Source organism: Hemicordylus capensis, chromosome 3, assembly GCF_027244095.1.
Source record: "Hemicordylus capensis ecotype Gifberg chromosome 3, rHemCap1.1.pri, whole genome shotgun sequence".
Classification (NCBI taxonomy): Eukaryota; Metazoa; Chordata; class Lepidosauria; order Squamata; family Cordylidae; genus Hemicordylus; species Hemicordylus capensis.
Window position 1 is genome coordinate 197266958 of NC_069659.1, and position 18347 is coordinate 197285304.

Here is an 18347-nt window from a genome sequence, read left to right on the forward strand (position 1 = left end):
GTGCTGCATCTAGAGAAGACCACAGCTAGTGCATCAGCCAAAGCTATGTGAAGAGATTCCTGGCTATAGCTGCTACCTGTATATCTATGGTCAGCTGTAGATCCAGGAACACTCCCAAACTGCAAACCTTTTAGAGGGAGTGCTACACCATCCAAAACCAGCCAAACACCTCCAGCCAGATAGTGGGATCCCCAACCAACAGGACCTCCATCTTATCTGGGTTAGGTGTGCTCAGCTTCATCCAACTTAGAACTGCCTCCAAATACCAGTTCAGGATGTTTAATTTATTTTGCCATACTTAAATAAGAGGGAGAGTTTTGTCTAGATGCAGCAATCCCTTGGGGGAGTGTATGGATCACACCCCATGACATGCTGCAGCTTCCCTGTTAAGTTTGTTGCATACCATGCAGTTTGGGGTCATGATGAGTGGCAATAAATAAATTAAAGGCCAGCCTTAAGAAATGATGCAGAATGAATTTACAAAATGCATTATCTCCATAATCTTTGTGGTGGTCCGGTATCCTTCACAGCGTGGGCTTTGTGCCTGCACAGTAGTCTCCACAGAGGGATTCACAAGCTCCTCAAAGCACTCTGAAGCCCCATGCTTCGCACACAGAGTGTGGTCGGTATCCTTGGTGCCAGAGCACTCTCTGTTCCAGTTCTTTTCTGACTACCGTTGCGTGTGCTTCCCTCGGGATTCACTCCTTGGTTGTCCATGGTTCCTGGAAAATAAAAGTTAAACGGTTTGTTTACTTATTTTTATTGAACTTTGGGTTGTGTTTGACTACTTTTTGCTTCACGTCTTGGTTTTATCTGCCTTTCTTGGTCTAATGGAGTTTAGAAGAACTTTCAAGTGGTGCTCCTCCTGTTCCCCTCCCCTGATAGTCATGTCCTTTGTCTCCTTTGCCTTGGAGAGGACCACAATGTCCGCACCTGCAAGATTTGCTTGTTCTTCTCTAAACAAACTAGAAGGAGCAGGAAGTTACGCTTGAGGATCACTTTATATGAAAATGCTTTATGCCCTTGGCGGCATTGTTTAAGCTGCATTCAGCCTCTAAATCTCCTCTAAAGCCTGCATACCCTAAAGCCTGCATCCAGCCTCTAAATCTCTCCTTTTGCTTTTAAAAAAACCTTGAGATCTCCTGAAGGAAACCCATCATAAGCACCACAAGAAGCACAAACAAAGAGATGGTGATTGCTTGCTGCAACCAAAAGGCCACAAAGGTTCTTTGACATTGACACCACCATCATCGATGACGACAACCTCACACAAACCAGCCACAGCAGCATCTTCAACACCTACCCATTGATCACCCTCAACACTGGCTCTGGCTTTGAAGTCAACTTACTCACCACTCTCTACATCGACACCTCACCCACCATCATCGATACCATCAATGACTGTATTAGGTTGGACACTGTCTCCGTCCACAGTACAGGTTGTCCGTACCCACTCTTCTTCCTTCTCTCCAGAGATCTTCAAGTCGGCTTTGAACATTCCTCCATTGATGTTGTTTACCCAAGTCCCAATACTGGCATCGCTCTCAACATCTACCACCACACCAGCTTCCTCACTTGGTGTCTCCAGAGTGCATGCCTCTCTGCAGTCACTCCTGATACCAACGACATCTCAATCTACGTTGCCTGGTGACCCACAACTCTCATCTTCCATCCTGATGTTGCTGGCCTTTGGGTCTTATTTTCCATCGACGTCATTGATATCGAAGGACTTCCCTCTTCTGCATGACTTTGACTCCATCCTAGGCTCACTTATGACTATGCCCTCTTGCTCAACCTTTAAGGGCTTGTCTCTGCATGGTCTCAACATTGATGAGGAGGCTGAGTCCAGTACTGTGCAAGTTCCTAAAACACCTCCCACTTCTCCAGGGAAGGCAACACCTACGTGCACACCTTCACACTACCCAGATCCCCCATGGAAAGAGCAACAGAATTTTTCCAGCTTATTTTCCTTACAGGAGAAAAGTGGATTATTGGCGTTCTCCAGGAGCTCTTGATTCTGGCTACCTAAGGAGGTTGGGAATGTTCAAAGATCCCCTTTTATGTGCTTTCACCTTCTCTCCATTATGATTATGAGGAGTTCAGGCTTTGGGAACTCAGAAGGCTCAAGTCCATTTCTAATTATCAAAACCAACTTCTCGTTCTACCAGGTCCTTGACTTTCATGCGCCTTCTGGACCCTCTCCCTGTTCCACAGACTCTGGCAGAACAGCCTACTAGTCCAGTCCAACCAACCACTCCACTTGAGCAACCTATTGTCCCTTCAACTCCTCTGGAAGTTCTCTCTGTTCCCGACAAACAAAATTCAAAGGATGACTACACTTCCACTTCTCAATCAGATGATGACCCCACGCTCATGGAAAACCCGTCAGACCTTTCTCCTGATGATAATGTACCATACAATATGTCCAGTTCTCCAACCAAATCTTATTTTGTCTGTCTGTCTATCATGTTTTTATACTGCATGGTATGTACATCTCTACCATATACAGCTAAAACAGATGGCCAGGGTACTTGGCCTAGAACTTAAGTCACCAGCCCAAGTAGTCCAAGATGCTGTCTATGACTTCATGGCCTCTACTTCTACGTCTCACACTGCAGCTCTCCCAATGTTTCCTGTGTAATTCAGTTCTGCTTAGTTGGTTTGGGATGCTCCATCCACTTCTCCATCCACTTCTAAATACTTAGAGAAGTTTTACAGAGTGTAGGAAGACGACCGCAAATTCCTGTCTAAGCACTCTCCGCCTAATTCATCAGTGGTGTACTGTGCTATGGGCAATAGGTCCAGATGCTCTGCCCCAATTGATAAGGCAGGAAGCTGGACTCCATTGGTCACAAAGTTGACGACTCCTTCTTCTCTTTCTATGAAGATAGCAAACTATATGGCCTGTATGGCCAAGAACCATTATTCAATGTGAGAGAGCTTCAGAGATGACATTAAAAAAAATGCTCTTGAAGCAATCCAGACAAGACTTAGAGAACTACTTTCTAAATTAGCTGACATTATGTGTCAGTCTAAGTACTGCAAACCATCTAACTGAAACAGAGTCCCGCACACTAGCCAGTGCAATCTCCCTCTGTAGGCATGCCTGGCTAAGTTCCTCCTCCCTCCAGCAGGATATGCGGGACAGAATAGAGGATCTCCCTTTTGATGGAGAAGCCTTATTCAGTGCTGAAACCGATGAAACAATGGAGTGCATGAAAAAAACCCAGATTCATGGCTAGAACCTTTACTGCTACTTCTACCCCTCAATCTTATTCGCAAAGATTTCTGGAGTATGACAAATCTAAATGCCAACATAACAGAGCAGAGCACGAGGACTACCGCAGACCATTCCAACACTCTTAAAGGCGCTCTTTCCCACAAAAACAGAGGCCCCCAAAATGAGGTCACGACCAATCTAAAACAGCCTTTGACTTCCCAGTCACCTTACCCATTTGAAATTCAACTACACTTGTATGGCTCGCCACTTTCCTAGCACCCTGGCATCATATTGCATCTGACACCAGGGTGCTAAATATTATCTCCACTGGCAATGCCATAGTGTTTCACACCCTCTCCCCCCCATTTCTGGAGAGAGAGAAATCCCTGCAACGGGCTCTATTCCAGCTACTTCCAAGTCCCGAACAGGGATGGAGGCCTACGTCCTATCCTAGATCTGCACTCTCTGAACAGATACATCCACACATGAAAATTTCAGATGTTGACTCTTCAACAACTGTTTCCCCTCTTGGAGGAGGAAGAGTGGCTTGCCACTCCGGACCTTAGACACTTATTTTCATGTGGCAATACGTCCTCAACACAGGAAATATCTCTGATTCACCATAAGGGACCAGATTTCCATGTGTTTTCATAGAATGTGCAAGCACAATTTTTGCCCATTTGAGGGAATTTCAATATTTCTATCTTGGACGATTGATTAATCACCTTGACCAACAAGGACGCATTGACCAACCAAATCTTCTCTCTTTTGGACAACCTGGGCTTACAAGTAAATTGGAAAAAGTCGAGTCTGTTACTCCAGAAGTATCTGCCTTACACAGGCACCACGCTCAACATGGTCAAATGTGCGTTCCTCCCAGAGGAGCACCGAATCTCAATTGTGAATCTTATTCACTCTCTCAGTCTTACTCAGTCAAATCATGGAGACCATCCAATGTCTATTGGGCCTGATGAGGTCCTGTATTTCGACTGTCAATTACTCCAGGCTGCATATGCAATGCCTCAAACTCTGTTTCCTGTCCAAATTCAAACCAAACACAGACAACCAACAAATGCAGCTTGTAGTTCCTCAAACTATACTGGACTCTCTTCTCTGGTGGATGCTACCAGAAAATCTCAACATAGGCATATCATTCCACCCTCCACCAACGACTGTGATGACAGATGCTTCCCTAAAGGGCTGGGGTACTTACTGTGCGGCCCTTTATGCACAGGGCTTTTGGAACCACCATCAGATGTCCCTACATATACATCTTTTAGAACTTCTTGCTGTCCTCTTGGTCCTGAAGTCTTTCCTCCCACTCCTATACAGCAAAACAATACAAGTGCTCCTAGACAACACCACAGCTATTGTGTATATCAACCACCAAGGTGGCACAGTTTCAAAATCCCTCTGCAACCTCACCATTCCATTCTGGAACTGGTGCATTACCATTAAGTTACCTTTTGAAGGGGCTCACAGAGGTCAGCCTGAATCTAGACAAAGACTATCGGAATGGCTGGTCCAACTTATCTTCACTTGCCATGAGAAGCAAGGGGCGACACCACCTTCCACTATCAAGGCCCATTCTACCAGTGCCATGGCCACTTTGGCAGCGCACCTGTCTGGCATTAACTTCTCAGACATTCATAAAGTCACTTCGTGGTCTATTGACCTGCCCTTTATGAAACATTGCATCTTAAACATCAGTTCCGCAGCTGAGGCTGGTTTTGGGCGTGCAGTAAAGAAGGTCCTTTTAACTTTTTTTCCCTTCAAATTCAATTTTTATTAATTTTAACGAAGGTCCTTTTAACTTAAGATCCTTGGACCTGGATATGGGAGCTTGCTAATCACTCACATTGTGAAGCATACTAGACCACCACAAAGATAAACAGGTTTCTTACCTGTAACATTTGATCTTTTGGTGGCCTGGTATCATTCACAACACCCACCCAGCCTCCCTGCTTGACAGATGCACTTACCTAATCACCTGCTTCGTGATGGGAGAACTCCAGTTGACACAACAGCCGTCCAGCAACTGAGAGACAGAGTGCTCTGTTGCCAAAGATACCGAGTGTGCTCTGCATGCAAAGGGTGGAGCTTCAGAGTGCTTCAAGGAGCTTGTGAATCTTTCCATAGGGTCTATTGTGCAGAGAGAAAGCCCATGTTGTGAATGATACCGGACCACCAAAACATCGAAAGGTATTGGTAAGCAACCTGTTTCCTTATATTTCACTTTAAAGTGAGAAAGCAATTTGCAAGTTAACCTAGTGTTTAGTAATTGTGTGTACATTTTCTTTGTAGGGTAATCGGGATGAGAATCAGACTGTGGACTACCAAACAGCTCAACTAGATGCTCAACGTCTTTACCAAGCTGGTGAAGGGAAACTGGGGACAGATGAGTCTTGCTTCAACATGATCCTGGCAACAAGAAGCTTTCCTCAGCTGAAAGCCATAGTGGAAGCCTATTCTCAGGTAGAATAAAGAACAGAAAGAGGAGTAGGGGAGAGGGACCTGAGAGGGACTTCTGTTGACTTCAAATAAATGTTTGCTGAACATAACAGGACTGAGTTTGGCTTCAACCAGTTCTTTGACCAAAGATGTAACACTTCCCTAACTTCTGTTTGCAGATTGCGAATCGTGATTTATTAAGCAGCATTGGCCGGGAGTTTTCAGGAAATGTCGAACGTGGCTTGAAGACTATCAGTGAGAGAGACTTCCTGCTTTTTTACTGTTCAGTTAGTCTGTTTCTAATTAATGATTATTTTCCAAGCACCTGTAATAATTTGGTGCTAGAGGAGTTGCTGAAGAAAACGTCAAGGTATCAGGAGGATGGGGCTCCAAGACTAGCAAAATAAATTATAGAAAATGAGAATTCATGCAAGGTTGCATCATTAACCCATGTATCAGAATTAACTTACTTGTGCATTCCCCTTTAATTTGTTTGCCAAGCAGATAATGACTCCTCTCCCATCCATTAGAAGGTAGGGTGGTGGTTTTTGTTTGTTGAAGAAAGCATTGGTTTACAATCCCATTCCCTCCCAAGAATTAGAATTTCCTCTACTAAGATATAGATCATATTCATCTATTTAGATCCTGTTTTAGAATGTAAAAATGAGATGGAAAAAATTACAATTTGAAATTTAGGTTGGGTTCTGGGTTTGGAAAGGATCTGGCATGTTGATACTAGAACTGAATTGGATGTGAGCTGCAAAGGTTGACTTTTTCAAATGATCTTTGCACTACTTTCTTGCAGTACAATGCGCTCTGAACCGCCCAGCCTTTTTTGCAGAGAGACTTTATCATGCCATGAAAGGAGCTGGCACAGATGACTCTGACCTTGTTAGAATTGTTGTCAGTCGCAGTGAGGTAAGAACTTTAAAGTGTAACTTGGGTCTTCAGATGGAACTGATTGGTCAGGGGCTAAACTATTCATACATTTGTTAAACCATCTGGTCCTTCCTCCGGGGTGCCCAAATGGGTTTTTTAAACAGCTTTCCAATATTGGGGTGGGGAGCGGACTGTAATGTTTATATGTTTTAAAGGACTTTTGACTAAAAAGGGCACCTTGCTTAATTGTACAGGAGACTTTTTTTAATTAAAAAAAACCTCCCCTGAAAGGAAAGCAAATTGTCGTCCCAGAAAGGTGGTCTCCAGATGAACCAGAAAGCAGGTTCAAGACGTCTCCTTTCACTCCCCCGATGATTTCTTGCCTTTGTTGCAGGGATAGCTAGGGTATGTTTAAAAATCAGCTTCTGGCCCAGGCTATTCATATTCTAGTTTTTCTCAAGATGGCCTTTCTCCAGATTTGAAGCCAAATTCCTTGTGCAAATAGGTGTCTGCTCTTTCCAGTATCCTGGAATCCCTACCACTCCCTTCTGTCACCATCCACCCTAACAAAGATTCCTAAGGGCAGTTTCCCTTGAGTACCTACTTGGATCTTAATGTAATCCCGAGGCCCCTAGTAGAAGTTCCCTTTGGATCTTTACGATCTTGCTCAGTCCAAAGTTTGTCTTTCTGCTGGCAGTCAACTCAGCATGCCATTTCCAAAAAGAGCTATGCATCATGTGCCAAGACAAAGTTGTTCACAGGTCTCATTTCTCCTTTGTTGCAAAGATCAGTTCGTTGCACAGACTGCAAGAACTTGTATTTTTTCCTCAGCCAGATTCTCCTGATATGATGTAGATATGACAAAATTTATCTTGTCACTGTCTCTTTCAAAAAGTCATCCATGAGCTGCAGGGTCTCTTACTGCTTTGACCCTGTTGGCTTCATGATTACATTGTTGCCTATACTTCTAGCCATCTCTCAGGCCAGAGGAAATTCTTTTCTACTGTGCTGGAGTGTTGCTTGGTGGGCTCCACTGGAGGAGATATGCAGGGGGGCCACTTGTGCATACCTTCACCAGATATCATGAAATAGACTGTTTAGCCTCTGCAGAAGTGACCTTTGGTAGCTGGGTCCTCCAGAAAATATTAGTATCCATACATGTAATGACTGTGGATGTATATACTGTATATGTATTTGTTTATATCCCACCCTTCGTATATCAAGATATAAACAAGACAGCTAACTGCACTAGCCTCTCCTCTAGGGAAATCTGGGCTTGCATGTGAATTTCTCTTCTTCAAGGGAAGGACAGCTAGGCCAAGCCTTCATCTATGGATATTCAGTTTCTTTGTGTCAAGCCCAAACTAGGAGGCACTTAACATGTGGAAAGCAGGAAGGGACAATCTAGACTCTTCAACTCTGCATTTTGCCTACCTTTATCAAAGGCGGTGTTTTCTCTTGGCCCCTTTTTCTATTTTGCCACTGATAGCAGGGTTCTTCTCAGCCATAATGTCTAGGAAGTGAAGGGAGAGGCCCCTCCTCCTCTGGCTTAAGCCTAGAGACTGCCTTTCTCATGCTCGTTCTCCTTCACTCAAAAAGAAATTCACAGGTCAGTTGAGAACTTCGCCATTTTTAATACAAGTACAGGTGGCCTTCGTTATTTGCAGGGGTTCCGTTCTTGCCTATAAGCACAAATAAGGAAAACAGTGAATAACAAAATCTTACCAATATGGGAACCCAGGGGCTAGGTTCCTTAAACTAAAAAAAAAAGGAATAAAGCACAGTACCTTGCTCTCAAACAAGCCCCATTTCTCCCCCCTCCCCAACACACCAAACCCACACATGTTCCAAATTTTTGTGAAGTTTTGCAAAATTGCTTGGGAATTTTATTTATTTATTTATAGAGCCACAAAATGACAGCTGGAAATGACATCAGTAGTCATTTCTGGCCACCCAGCAACCACGGATAGGCAAATTGTACCTATTTTAAAACCACAAATAAAGAAACGCAAGTCTCAAAGACCCAACTGCAGATATGTCAAACTGCAATCCACAGTCTTGTCACCTGCAGGCTTTACAAGTGCAGGTTGCCCTCACAGATAATGAGGGCAACCTGTACTTGTAAACCCTCAGGTGACAAGCACCATTTTAATGGAGGCATTCCCCTTCTCTCGCTCACAAGATGGTGTGCCCCCTGTAACACATGCATGCATCATCTTAAAAACAAAGGGTGTTTCTTGCTTCAGAATGGTTTTTCCTGTGTGCAAATTTAGTTGATCAACTGAAATTCATATAACTAATAGACTTAATATTTCTTTAACTGGGTAACAAATCTACTTTATGTAAATGAAGTACACTCTTTTTGGGGGCTACAAAATGCAGAAGAGAGCTGTAACTTCAAAGAGGACTATTTACAAATTGATTGTAAGTTTCCTCCAGTTTATAAGCAGCTGTCTCAAGTGAGCTCTAATGTGTAGACTCAAGTATGTCCGTTCCAGCTACTTGCTAACAAGGACAGATCCAGCAAAGCATACCGGTCCCGCCCCCACCCCCCTATGGCTACCAATTCAGTCACTGATCAGATTCCTGTGTCTATAAAAGATATAACTACTAACAGTCTGGCAGTAATTTATGTAAACCACCTAGAGATGTCTATGCCAGATGGTTTACACATATATAAATGCACTGGTTTCTACCTCTGTACTCATCATTGCTGATTCCTCCTCCCTGATTCCTAAATATATCCATAGCAGATGGGGTAGGCAAGCAGTCCTTGGTACTGAATCTAGTCACTGAATTGTAAATCCACAGCCCTGCTTTTGAGAGGGTCTTTGCTGTTTGTAGTTTTATCTCTCCCTTTCTCTTCCTTGGTCCTCCAGCATCTCCCAAAGTAATGTGAAATTAGATGGATCATATATGGCTTTTGTTCCGTTAAAGCCTCTGTTGTTGAGGGCATGAACCTAGGGCACAATCCATCAGGAATCATGTTGGCACGAGGCCTGTCAATTAATGGGAGCAGTACAAGAATAAGGCTTCGCTTTCTAGTGAGAACTTCTTTTACATGACAAAATGTGCTTTGTTTTCTTTTGGTACAGATTGATCTTGTACAAATCAAACAGATGTTCACACAGATGTACCAGAAAACTTTGGGCACAATGATATCAGGTGACACAAGTGGGGACTACAAACGCTTACTCTTGGCTATTGTTGGTCAATAGAGCATACTCTCAGCAAACAAAATGGAACAAGACCTGCTTAGGCAAATAACCAACTATCCTTGCATATAAGAGTGTAAGTTACTGTAGACAATGAAAAGTATGCTTTTAATAGATTATTTGAATGGCCTTCATTTTGCACATACTGTATAATTGCCTTAATGGAGCACATCATGTACTTTACAATGTAAAATAAGACACCTGCTGCCTGAGTTGCTGTCAGTTGTCTCTTTGGGTTATGGGGGCTATAGCCAGCACACACTATACTCTTACCTAGAAACATTACATAATTATATAAACATTACATTTGAGGCTATGTTATATATTGAGATAATGTTGCTTCTGTCTAGATAATGCCTCCTATGTAAAAGTAACCGTTAGAAAGCCCTATCACATCCCATTCTGCATATACAAATGCTAGGTAGTCCTAGAAAGAAACAATAGTAAATACCCAAGTTGGATATTCTGGTAGGTGAGAGGGCTACTGCCTTAAAAGAAAAGCTACCTGAATTTGATGTCAATTTGTGTAGAACTAAATGGCAAAGTGAAAGATGTGTGCAATTTAAAGTCTCCCTGGCTGCTTTCACTTGCCTTACTTGTGCTAACTAGGAAGCTACTTTTCAAAATACTGTGGCTGGTGGTTTAATGCAGCAGTCTAAAAATTGTTCAGGGACACGAGGGCTCCTCAGCAAGACAGCCAGTAATAATATAGAAGCTTCTTTGAAAAGCAACTTGCCTGATCCTAAGGCAGAGTTGTCTAGTGTTGTCTGCTGACTGGCAGTGGCTTTCTAAGGCCTCAATTTGAGATCTTTTCTAGCCCTCTTGAGAAAATGAACTGGACATTTCAGGTGTTGGAATTGGGCCCTTTGGACTCTAGCACCCTTTCATCTACCATAAAGCTATGGGCTCACCTCTTTCTCTAAAACCCACTACTACAGAGAAGTGTGTGTGTTAACACAGAGCTTGACAAACCCTCAGCACCAGAGAGAGTCCATGGCACCGTGAATGATTTAATAAAGCCTTTATTTGCCCCAGGAAGCCAAGTTTCTATTCTAAGTATGGTACTGTATGTTACCTTATCAAATTCAGTTCTCTTCATAAAGACCCTTTATTGCACAAAGGTTTGTAAAAATGTTGGTACAAATCAATAAAAATGTTTCAGCATACACAACATCATCAAGCACAGAAATCAATCAAGCACAGAAAAAGACCTCTTCTGTTCCCCAGCTGTTAAATTCCTTAACCAGATAACACTCAGTTCTGACTGGCGGAGGAAAGAGGGAGGGAGGGAGGGGGGTCACTTATTTGTCTCAGAAGCTAATTAATCTTATAACTTTTCTATAAGTAATGCTTCCTTTATTTTCCTTTTTTGTAAATTCCTTTCAATCAGTGATGCATCAACTTATCAAATTCCTATCAAGTGGCTAATGCTTTGCACGTCAACCATTAAAAAACAGCCCTTTGGCAACAGGGATCAATTTTTATTTCTCTCAATGTGAACCGTTTTGGGAACATTTGTTGAAAAGCGGTCTATAAACATTCGCTGTCATCTGTCAAGTTCTGACCGCCATCTTATTTGGATTCGGTTTGTTATCCCTCATCTAGCCCATTACTGCCTCCAGGCAAGCATTTAGGGAAGTTATGCCATTCCCTGACGAAGTTGATATTGAAAAATAGATTTGGGTGTCATCAGCATATTGATAATATCCTGCACCACAGCTGCTGCTGATCTCTCCCAGTGGTTTAATGTAGATGTTTTGAGCACTGGAGACAGTATGGCAGCTTGTGGAACTCTGTACATAAACTCCCACTTTGCAGAGCAACAGTCTCCAAGCGACACTATCTGGAATCTGCCAGCGAGTTAGGAACAGAACCACTATAAAACAGTGTCACCAATCCCAACTCCCTCAGGCGACCCAGAAGGATACCATGGTTGATAGTATTGAAAGCCACCAGAAGATTAAAAAGGATAAATAGAGTCACATTCCCTCTGTCAATACCCAATTGGAGATAATCCATCAGGCTGACCAAGGCAGTCTCAACCTCATAGCCTGGGGCCTGAAAGCCAGTTTGAAATAGGTCTAGATACACTCTCTCTCTCTCTGTTCAAATCAAACCATAAGACATTATTATTAGGAGGGTATCTCCTCCTTCATGAACTCACCACCTATTAAGTTCATTGGGGAAGTCTAGTTGTCTGGTGGTAACCCAACACCAAGCATTCTCGAGAGTTGCCCCAGGGCTCTGGAACATGCTCCCAAAGGAAATCAGAATCTCTGGCTGTTTTAAAGCAGTTTTTGAAAATTCACCCATTTTATCAGGCTTTTTTGTTTATTCATGGTTATTTTAAATTTGTTTTATAGGATTCTACGTTTTAATTGTAAACTGCCCAGAGATTTTATATGGGGCAGTATATAGATATAATGAATGAATACGTAAATAAAACTTTAATACTTCACAAATAATAATAATTCATGAATAATATTCATAACTTCCTTCTTATCACATGATATGGGGCAGTTTAACCTAATTAGCAGCAAGTTTATTATGCAGTCCTTCCTATGCATTATTAGTAAGATCCCACCTTTAAACCAGCCGATAAACATATTATCACTTGTTTAAGGCTATCCAAAGCCTTATAGGTTTTGCCTATCTCCTTACCTTAACATACCTCATATTTTTCCATATTCGGTTTCTTCTAAAAAACAGTATGCTTTGTATTGAGACTGCCAGAAGTCTTAAATCCCATGGGTGAGCACCAAACACAGGTAGACATTTGTGCATCTTTTGGATCAAGAGCTGTCAAGATGAGAACAGAATGATCATGCTGTTCTACACATCTCCCTGCTCCCACTGCCACACCAGTCATCAGAGGGTTAGGGTTCTAAAATTAATTAAGAAATGGCAGTTGCAAACATTAACTGATAATATCACCAGAAGCAAACAGAACGGTGGGTTTAGATTCCACCTGCATTTTTGGCCACACAGCATCAAAACTAGCTAAACAAGGATACAATTAAAAGCCAAGAATAAAATTTCTCAAACCAACACACCAACTGCCTCACACAACAGGATGTCAAAGTATAGCAATCTCCAGTGGGCTATGCCGAACAAAAGTCCACCAAAACTGTTTTTCAAGTAAAGGAACAGAGAAATAATGCAACAGAAGAAGGCTCTCTTGTAACATTTGTAGTGATCCCATGAGCCATGGAAACTTTAAATTGCAACTGTTTTACTTGTAATACTTGAGCAAGAAGGGTGACAGGACTCTAGGATCTTGATCATAGAATTGTTTCAGGAAAGTCTGGAGCTAACTAGTTTGGATCATCTTGCCTACCCATTCATATGATTAGTGAAGCCATGAGCCTAAATGTTATATCAGGTAGAGAAGCTGGTGGCAGTCACTCAACCAAATCCAGATCAGCATCCCAGGCAAAGCTGACCAACCTACATTTTTCACTTGCCAAAAAGATGTTCCAGGCAGTGAGTGCCAGGTAAGGGTAAGATGCATGGGTAAGTTGAGCTTATTACCGCTTTCCCCCCATTATGGAATTCAAGGTGGCATACATGGGGTTGCAAGGTGGTCACCTATCCAAAACACTAATCAGAACTATGGGGAAGCCAGGAATAAAAGGGGTTTCCTGTAATCTCATCTTTTTTGCTCATCTCTCTCTGGCTTCCTCAAACATCTGTTTCGGATATACCCCAAACAGCCGGAGGGGTATGTATAGGTAAGAACCGTGTGCACTATTTCATGTCTTTAGCTTTTTCTCCTTTTTCATACCAAAAAATAGTAGTGAAGAGCAGGAAGGACCAACCAGCTTCTACATGAAGGGGAAAAAAAATCTGGACCCCAAAACTCCATTGCCTCTCTGGTCCCCCTAACAAAACTGTTAAGTGGCTCAGCAGGTAAATGCTTGACTAACAAGCAGAAGGTTGCCGGTCTGAATCTCCACTGGTACTATATCTTACCTTACTTTAATGGAGGTTACATAGTTTCACTATAGAATACCTTTTCTTAATTCTTACCATGGCTTCTTATGTTCAGTGTCCAAGCTGGTCTGGATTTCAGTATTACTGCATCTAATATAAAAACAGAATAGCCTAACAAATGTGTGTGTCCTCCCAACTCCAACTCCAAAAGGTGTATTACCAAAATGAAATCATAAGGTTTAACTTAATGGCCAATGATGCATTACTAAAACAAGTAAAATTTATGCAAGTCATTAGGAAATGCAAGTGATAACCCTACACCATCCAAACCATCACTGTCTTTGAATGAATAGCTTTATTACGATCATAGCTCAGACATAAACACAACAAATTACAGAACATTCAGATAAGAAGGCTATCATACAACACACCAACAAAGTAAATGTTTTATGGTAAGATCTAAAGTAGAAATTAATTGTTGGTGGATCTTAATAGCGGCTGCACATAATTTAGCAACCTTGTGTGTAATAGACGATTTCTTGTATGCAAGAAGAAGACAGACTACGTCGACTGTCATTATAAAAGGAACAATATAGCAACATGTGGATAGATTCAACCTCACCCAAACCACAAGGGCAGATCCAACTGACATGGAGAATTTTCAGAAATTCCCCATAAAAAACTGTCGATGGTAAGGCATCATTTCTTGCTCTAAGGAGTACTCTATGATGGTTGGGCAAAGAGAGTGACGATAAATAACTGGCTGGTTCCTGACTGTGATCTCCAAGGCGCCCTCTTATGGGTTAGGTCATTTTGATGCTCAGTATCCAAGATCTCATCCTTACGCTGGTGTTCTCATAAAGTTTTTGAATGAGAAGTAATCGCCTATCAGTGTTGGTATCCCTGAGTTTTTCCCACATCCTTGGTCTCAAAATTAAGGCAAATGCTGATTTGAAATCTACAAAATCCACATACAGCTATCTTTCAAAATGTAGACTTGCATTAAAATTTTAACTGGTACCTCAAGTATTTAAAAAACAACAACAAATGAAGTGTGGGTCAAGCTGTATTTCTCTTTACTTGGCTAACTATACCCAGGTATGATTTATGAACACAAATTCCAATATGACGTTATTTCCAATAAAAGAGTTTTCTAATAAAGCAATTCAGAGGCACCGCAAAGAAAACCAGACACCACCAATCAGAGCCATGGCCCATGCACAAGGTTTATTGTGCGCTTCTTTTATAAAACACTTGAATGATTCAAAACATGCAAATTGCCAATTTAGACAGGGTTATGTACAGTCTGTATTTTGCTATTAGTTTGCTATTGGGAGGTGAAATCTATTAACAAAATATTCAAATTGTTTTCCATGGGGTGAGAAAGGTAAGTAGCAAAAGGTCAAGAAATGGAAGTGGCATTTGACTACAGTTCATTATTTGTAAAATCAGCACATGGTTTCATTTCATTTTAACCAAACAGTCCAGTAGCTATCAAAAACATAACATGCATCTTGAGTTTGTATTTTCACTAACACCTTAACATCGAACAGATTACTTATGCATTGTATGGCCAAAACAAATTCATTATTTTACAGTATTAAAAGGACACATTTGCAGCCACTCAGCCCAATGATTATTAGCTATTTAAGCAATACAATGAACTGAAATATCTGTAACATCTACCTATAAGATTATTTTCCTGTACATCATACGTCTATATATTAAATATCTGCAAAATGAAAACATGCATACACAAAATACAAAGCCAAGCTTTACAGATTTGATATGAATCAAATGTACTTAAAACACAATGTACAAAGTTCAATTAGGAGTACCTTAAAATTAACCATGTTTATACCATTTGACTTTCTAAATATTCAAGTGTGGAGAAAGCCTAAAAAATGGTTTAAATTAAAGTTCTAAATTTAAAAAGTTCTAAATTAAAGTATTTTTCAAAACCTATGTTCAAGTAATAAACATTTCTATATAGAAATACTCCAATAAGTCTTAACTAAAAATGTTGAGCATTATGAACATTATACAGATTTAGCAACAGGAGTACACCTGAGGTCAGCATTTTATATTACTAAGATTTTTGGCATTTTTCCTCATTTATTTAAAAGAGTTGTCTGAAGCCTCAGATTTCTATTTTAAGACCATTGTAAAACTAATGTTTAAAGACATTTCATAAGACCATTAAATAAATAGTTCTTAGGGATGCATGAGAATGTCCAATTAAAAAAACAAGACACATCACCACCTAGCTCTACTTTAAAAAGACAATCCCATTCTGTAAACGTAAAAAGTGTTGACATTGATAAAAAGGAAACATGCTAGTCTATATGGGGGCTTTTGTGATCATAGCTGAATCTTGCCCCCAGATCTCTCCACAGTTCAGCTTTGGCAAAACTCTGCTTATATCCAAGTCATCTCCTTTAGAAGAGGTGTTGTCATCTCCAAAGCATCATGGCTTCTCTTTAGTAAGAGCAAGCTATGGTTTCACCTGATGTAAAGCATGTGGACTGGATCTCCCTGGGGTGTTTTGGCTATTGTCATATCAAGAAGCAGTCCTCTAGGAATTCTCAGGCAAGACAAAGGGGAAGCAAATAAAAGAGAAGAAGATCTGGTGATCACTATGCATTGTTATTGCCAGTCCCATTGTCATTTGTTGTGTTCACAGAATTAATGCTGTCTTGCAGAAGAGCATCTTTTCTCGGTGGCATTCTCTCATTAATCCTATCCAGACCTTTTGCCTCTTCAAAACTGCAGATTTTATGTTGTGGAGAGAATCCTCGTATTGCTTAACAAAATGCAAATTCAAAATGTCAGTAATGGGGGAAAAACCCTGAGCATTTAAAGTAATGTCTTACATTTAATTAATTTATTTTAAGCGACAAAGGCAGCAAGTTAGAATACATGTAATTGTATGTATTTACACCTCTCTTACTAGAAGGGGCTACAATCCCTAGGGAAGCTTCATTATTATGAGTTGTATCAGTGGATCATGTTCAGCACTGCTTTTCTCTGACAGTATATGATATCAATAGTAATTGCTGGATGCTGTTGCTGAATATTTCTAAATAGTCAAGTAATACGAACACAAAAACAACAAAATCTTGACTTCAGTCAACAAAAATGTAAAATATGGCTCTGAATTCATGAGGCTTTCAGAAATAAAAATAATAGCCTTGAGAGTCTCCAAGATCTTGAGTAGTAAGCAAGGGCCCATTTCATTTTGACCATTGCTTTAAAAAAAAGTTCAGTTTTGGAGGAAAATTATGTATGTGCCCAACACTATAGATGCTTATAGAGTTCTGGAGACTGCAGAACTGTGGCAACCACTTTGTTCTATTTCCTATCAGCAATGTGCTGTACTTTGAAAATACAATCCCATTTTGTAGATGCAAAAAATGGTTTCCCTGAGGAGTTTAAGAAGCGGGCTAAATGAGCCACCATCACAGGTATAGCCCAAGTCCTTGGGCTACTTCACATGCTACAGAACAAGCAGGTACACATTAAAAAGTAACATATACCCCAACCTTGCGAATTATTCCACAAAAATTAATAGTCCACATACTTTACTAATCCACTTGTGTGTATCACATTTACTTCCTTCACCCCTGTACTGTTTGTGCCACCATCTGAAAACATATTTGTCCAAGATGGCTTTTAATACTGACTGACAGTCCTTAGTTTTTGTTACTAATCATCATTCTATTCCCTCTGGTTTTACTGTATTTGGCAGTCTTAAAATAAACAAATAAACCACCATGTAAATCACAGACTTTATGGAAAGCAGGGTATAGACATTATATGAACAGTAATGAGAAAAATAATAAATGTGTGGTCTGGGGAAAAACTAACCAACCAACTCTTCTTTAGTTTGCAAAAGCTTACTCAAAGGTGACAAAAGGGTGACTACTGTGCAAGCCAATTGTATCCCATTACCATGTAAGGCATGTACAGGTCTTTTCCCAATTGGAAACCCATGTTGAGGAGCTAGAGTCAAATTCTGCAATGCTCATTTCTGCAGAGTACATGTAGTTTAAAATACATGGGAAAGAAGAAGGTACATGCTAAATTTTAAACACGTGGCTGTTCCTACTCTAATATGCAAAGTACTCCTAAACATGAACTGTACTGGACAGCAACTCATCCAGGTTCTTGAAAATCTTCAGAGAAACTTCCCTAGATACCATCTTTCTTTGCCATTCTGCTCTTAGGAAATGGAGTAAGTGGCCTAGGGAGCAGACCTTAAGGAACACTGCAATTGAATGGCACTAGACTTCTGGGGTCCCTTTATAAATTGCATTCTTTCACAGAAAGAGAACTCTCATACAGTAAGAGAAGAATTTGGCTTTCTTTTACCGCAAGCATTGCTTTCTAACCACAGCAACACCGGTTAAGAGTGCCTTCTATCTATTTTATTATTCACACCAACCAGGAGTCTCTGTCTATAGACAATGACGAGTGTGTGGTCAAACCTTCCCCTGCAGGGAAACTTAGTGTTTCTTCACTTTTCTTAATAGCTCTGTCACACTGGATCTTGCCTAGCCTATGTCTCTTATACCCTCTGGCTCAGCTGCTACCTCCACTGAGATCACAGAAGGTTTAGTTGTTGGTTTAAAATGTTTGGGCTTAACAAC

The 18347-nt window shown here is 40.9% G+C and overlaps 2 protein-coding genes across 13 annotated transcripts in view; one reads left to right on the top strand and one right to left on the bottom strand.

Annotated features, from left to right (window-relative positions):
• Positions 1 to 9977, top strand: part of ANXA7 (annexin A7) — a 39327-nt gene extending 29350 nt beyond the window's left edge. Inside the window, exons 10-13 of the mRNA XM_053310158.1 lie at positions 5525 to 5695; positions 5851 to 5926; positions 6477 to 6589; positions 9646 to 9977. Of these exons, the coding sequence (XP_053166133.1) occupies positions 5525 to 5695; positions 5851 to 5926; positions 6477 to 6589; positions 9646 to 9768 (483 nt within the window). The 3' untranslated portion in view covers positions 9769 to 9977. The remainder of the gene's footprint in view (positions 1 to 5524; positions 5696 to 5850; positions 5927 to 6476; positions 6590 to 9645) is intronic.
• Positions 9978 to 14906: 4929 nt separating this feature from the next.
• PPP3CB (protein phosphatase 3 catalytic subunit beta) overlaps positions 14907 to 18347 on the bottom strand; it is a 64538-nt gene continuing 61097 nt past the window's right edge. For 9 of the 12 annotated variants that reach the window (XM_053306668.1, XM_053306665.1, XM_053306663.1 and 6 more), the window contains one exon: positions 14907 to 16501. In XM_053306668.1, coding sequence (XP_053162643.1) covers positions 16335 to 16501 — 167 coding nt within the window. In that variant the 3' untranslated portion in view covers positions 14907 to 16334. The remainder of the gene's footprint in view (positions 16502 to 18347) is intronic. The other 3 variants (XR_008318979.1, XR_008318978.1, XR_008318977.1) reach the window with 3 other exon arrangements.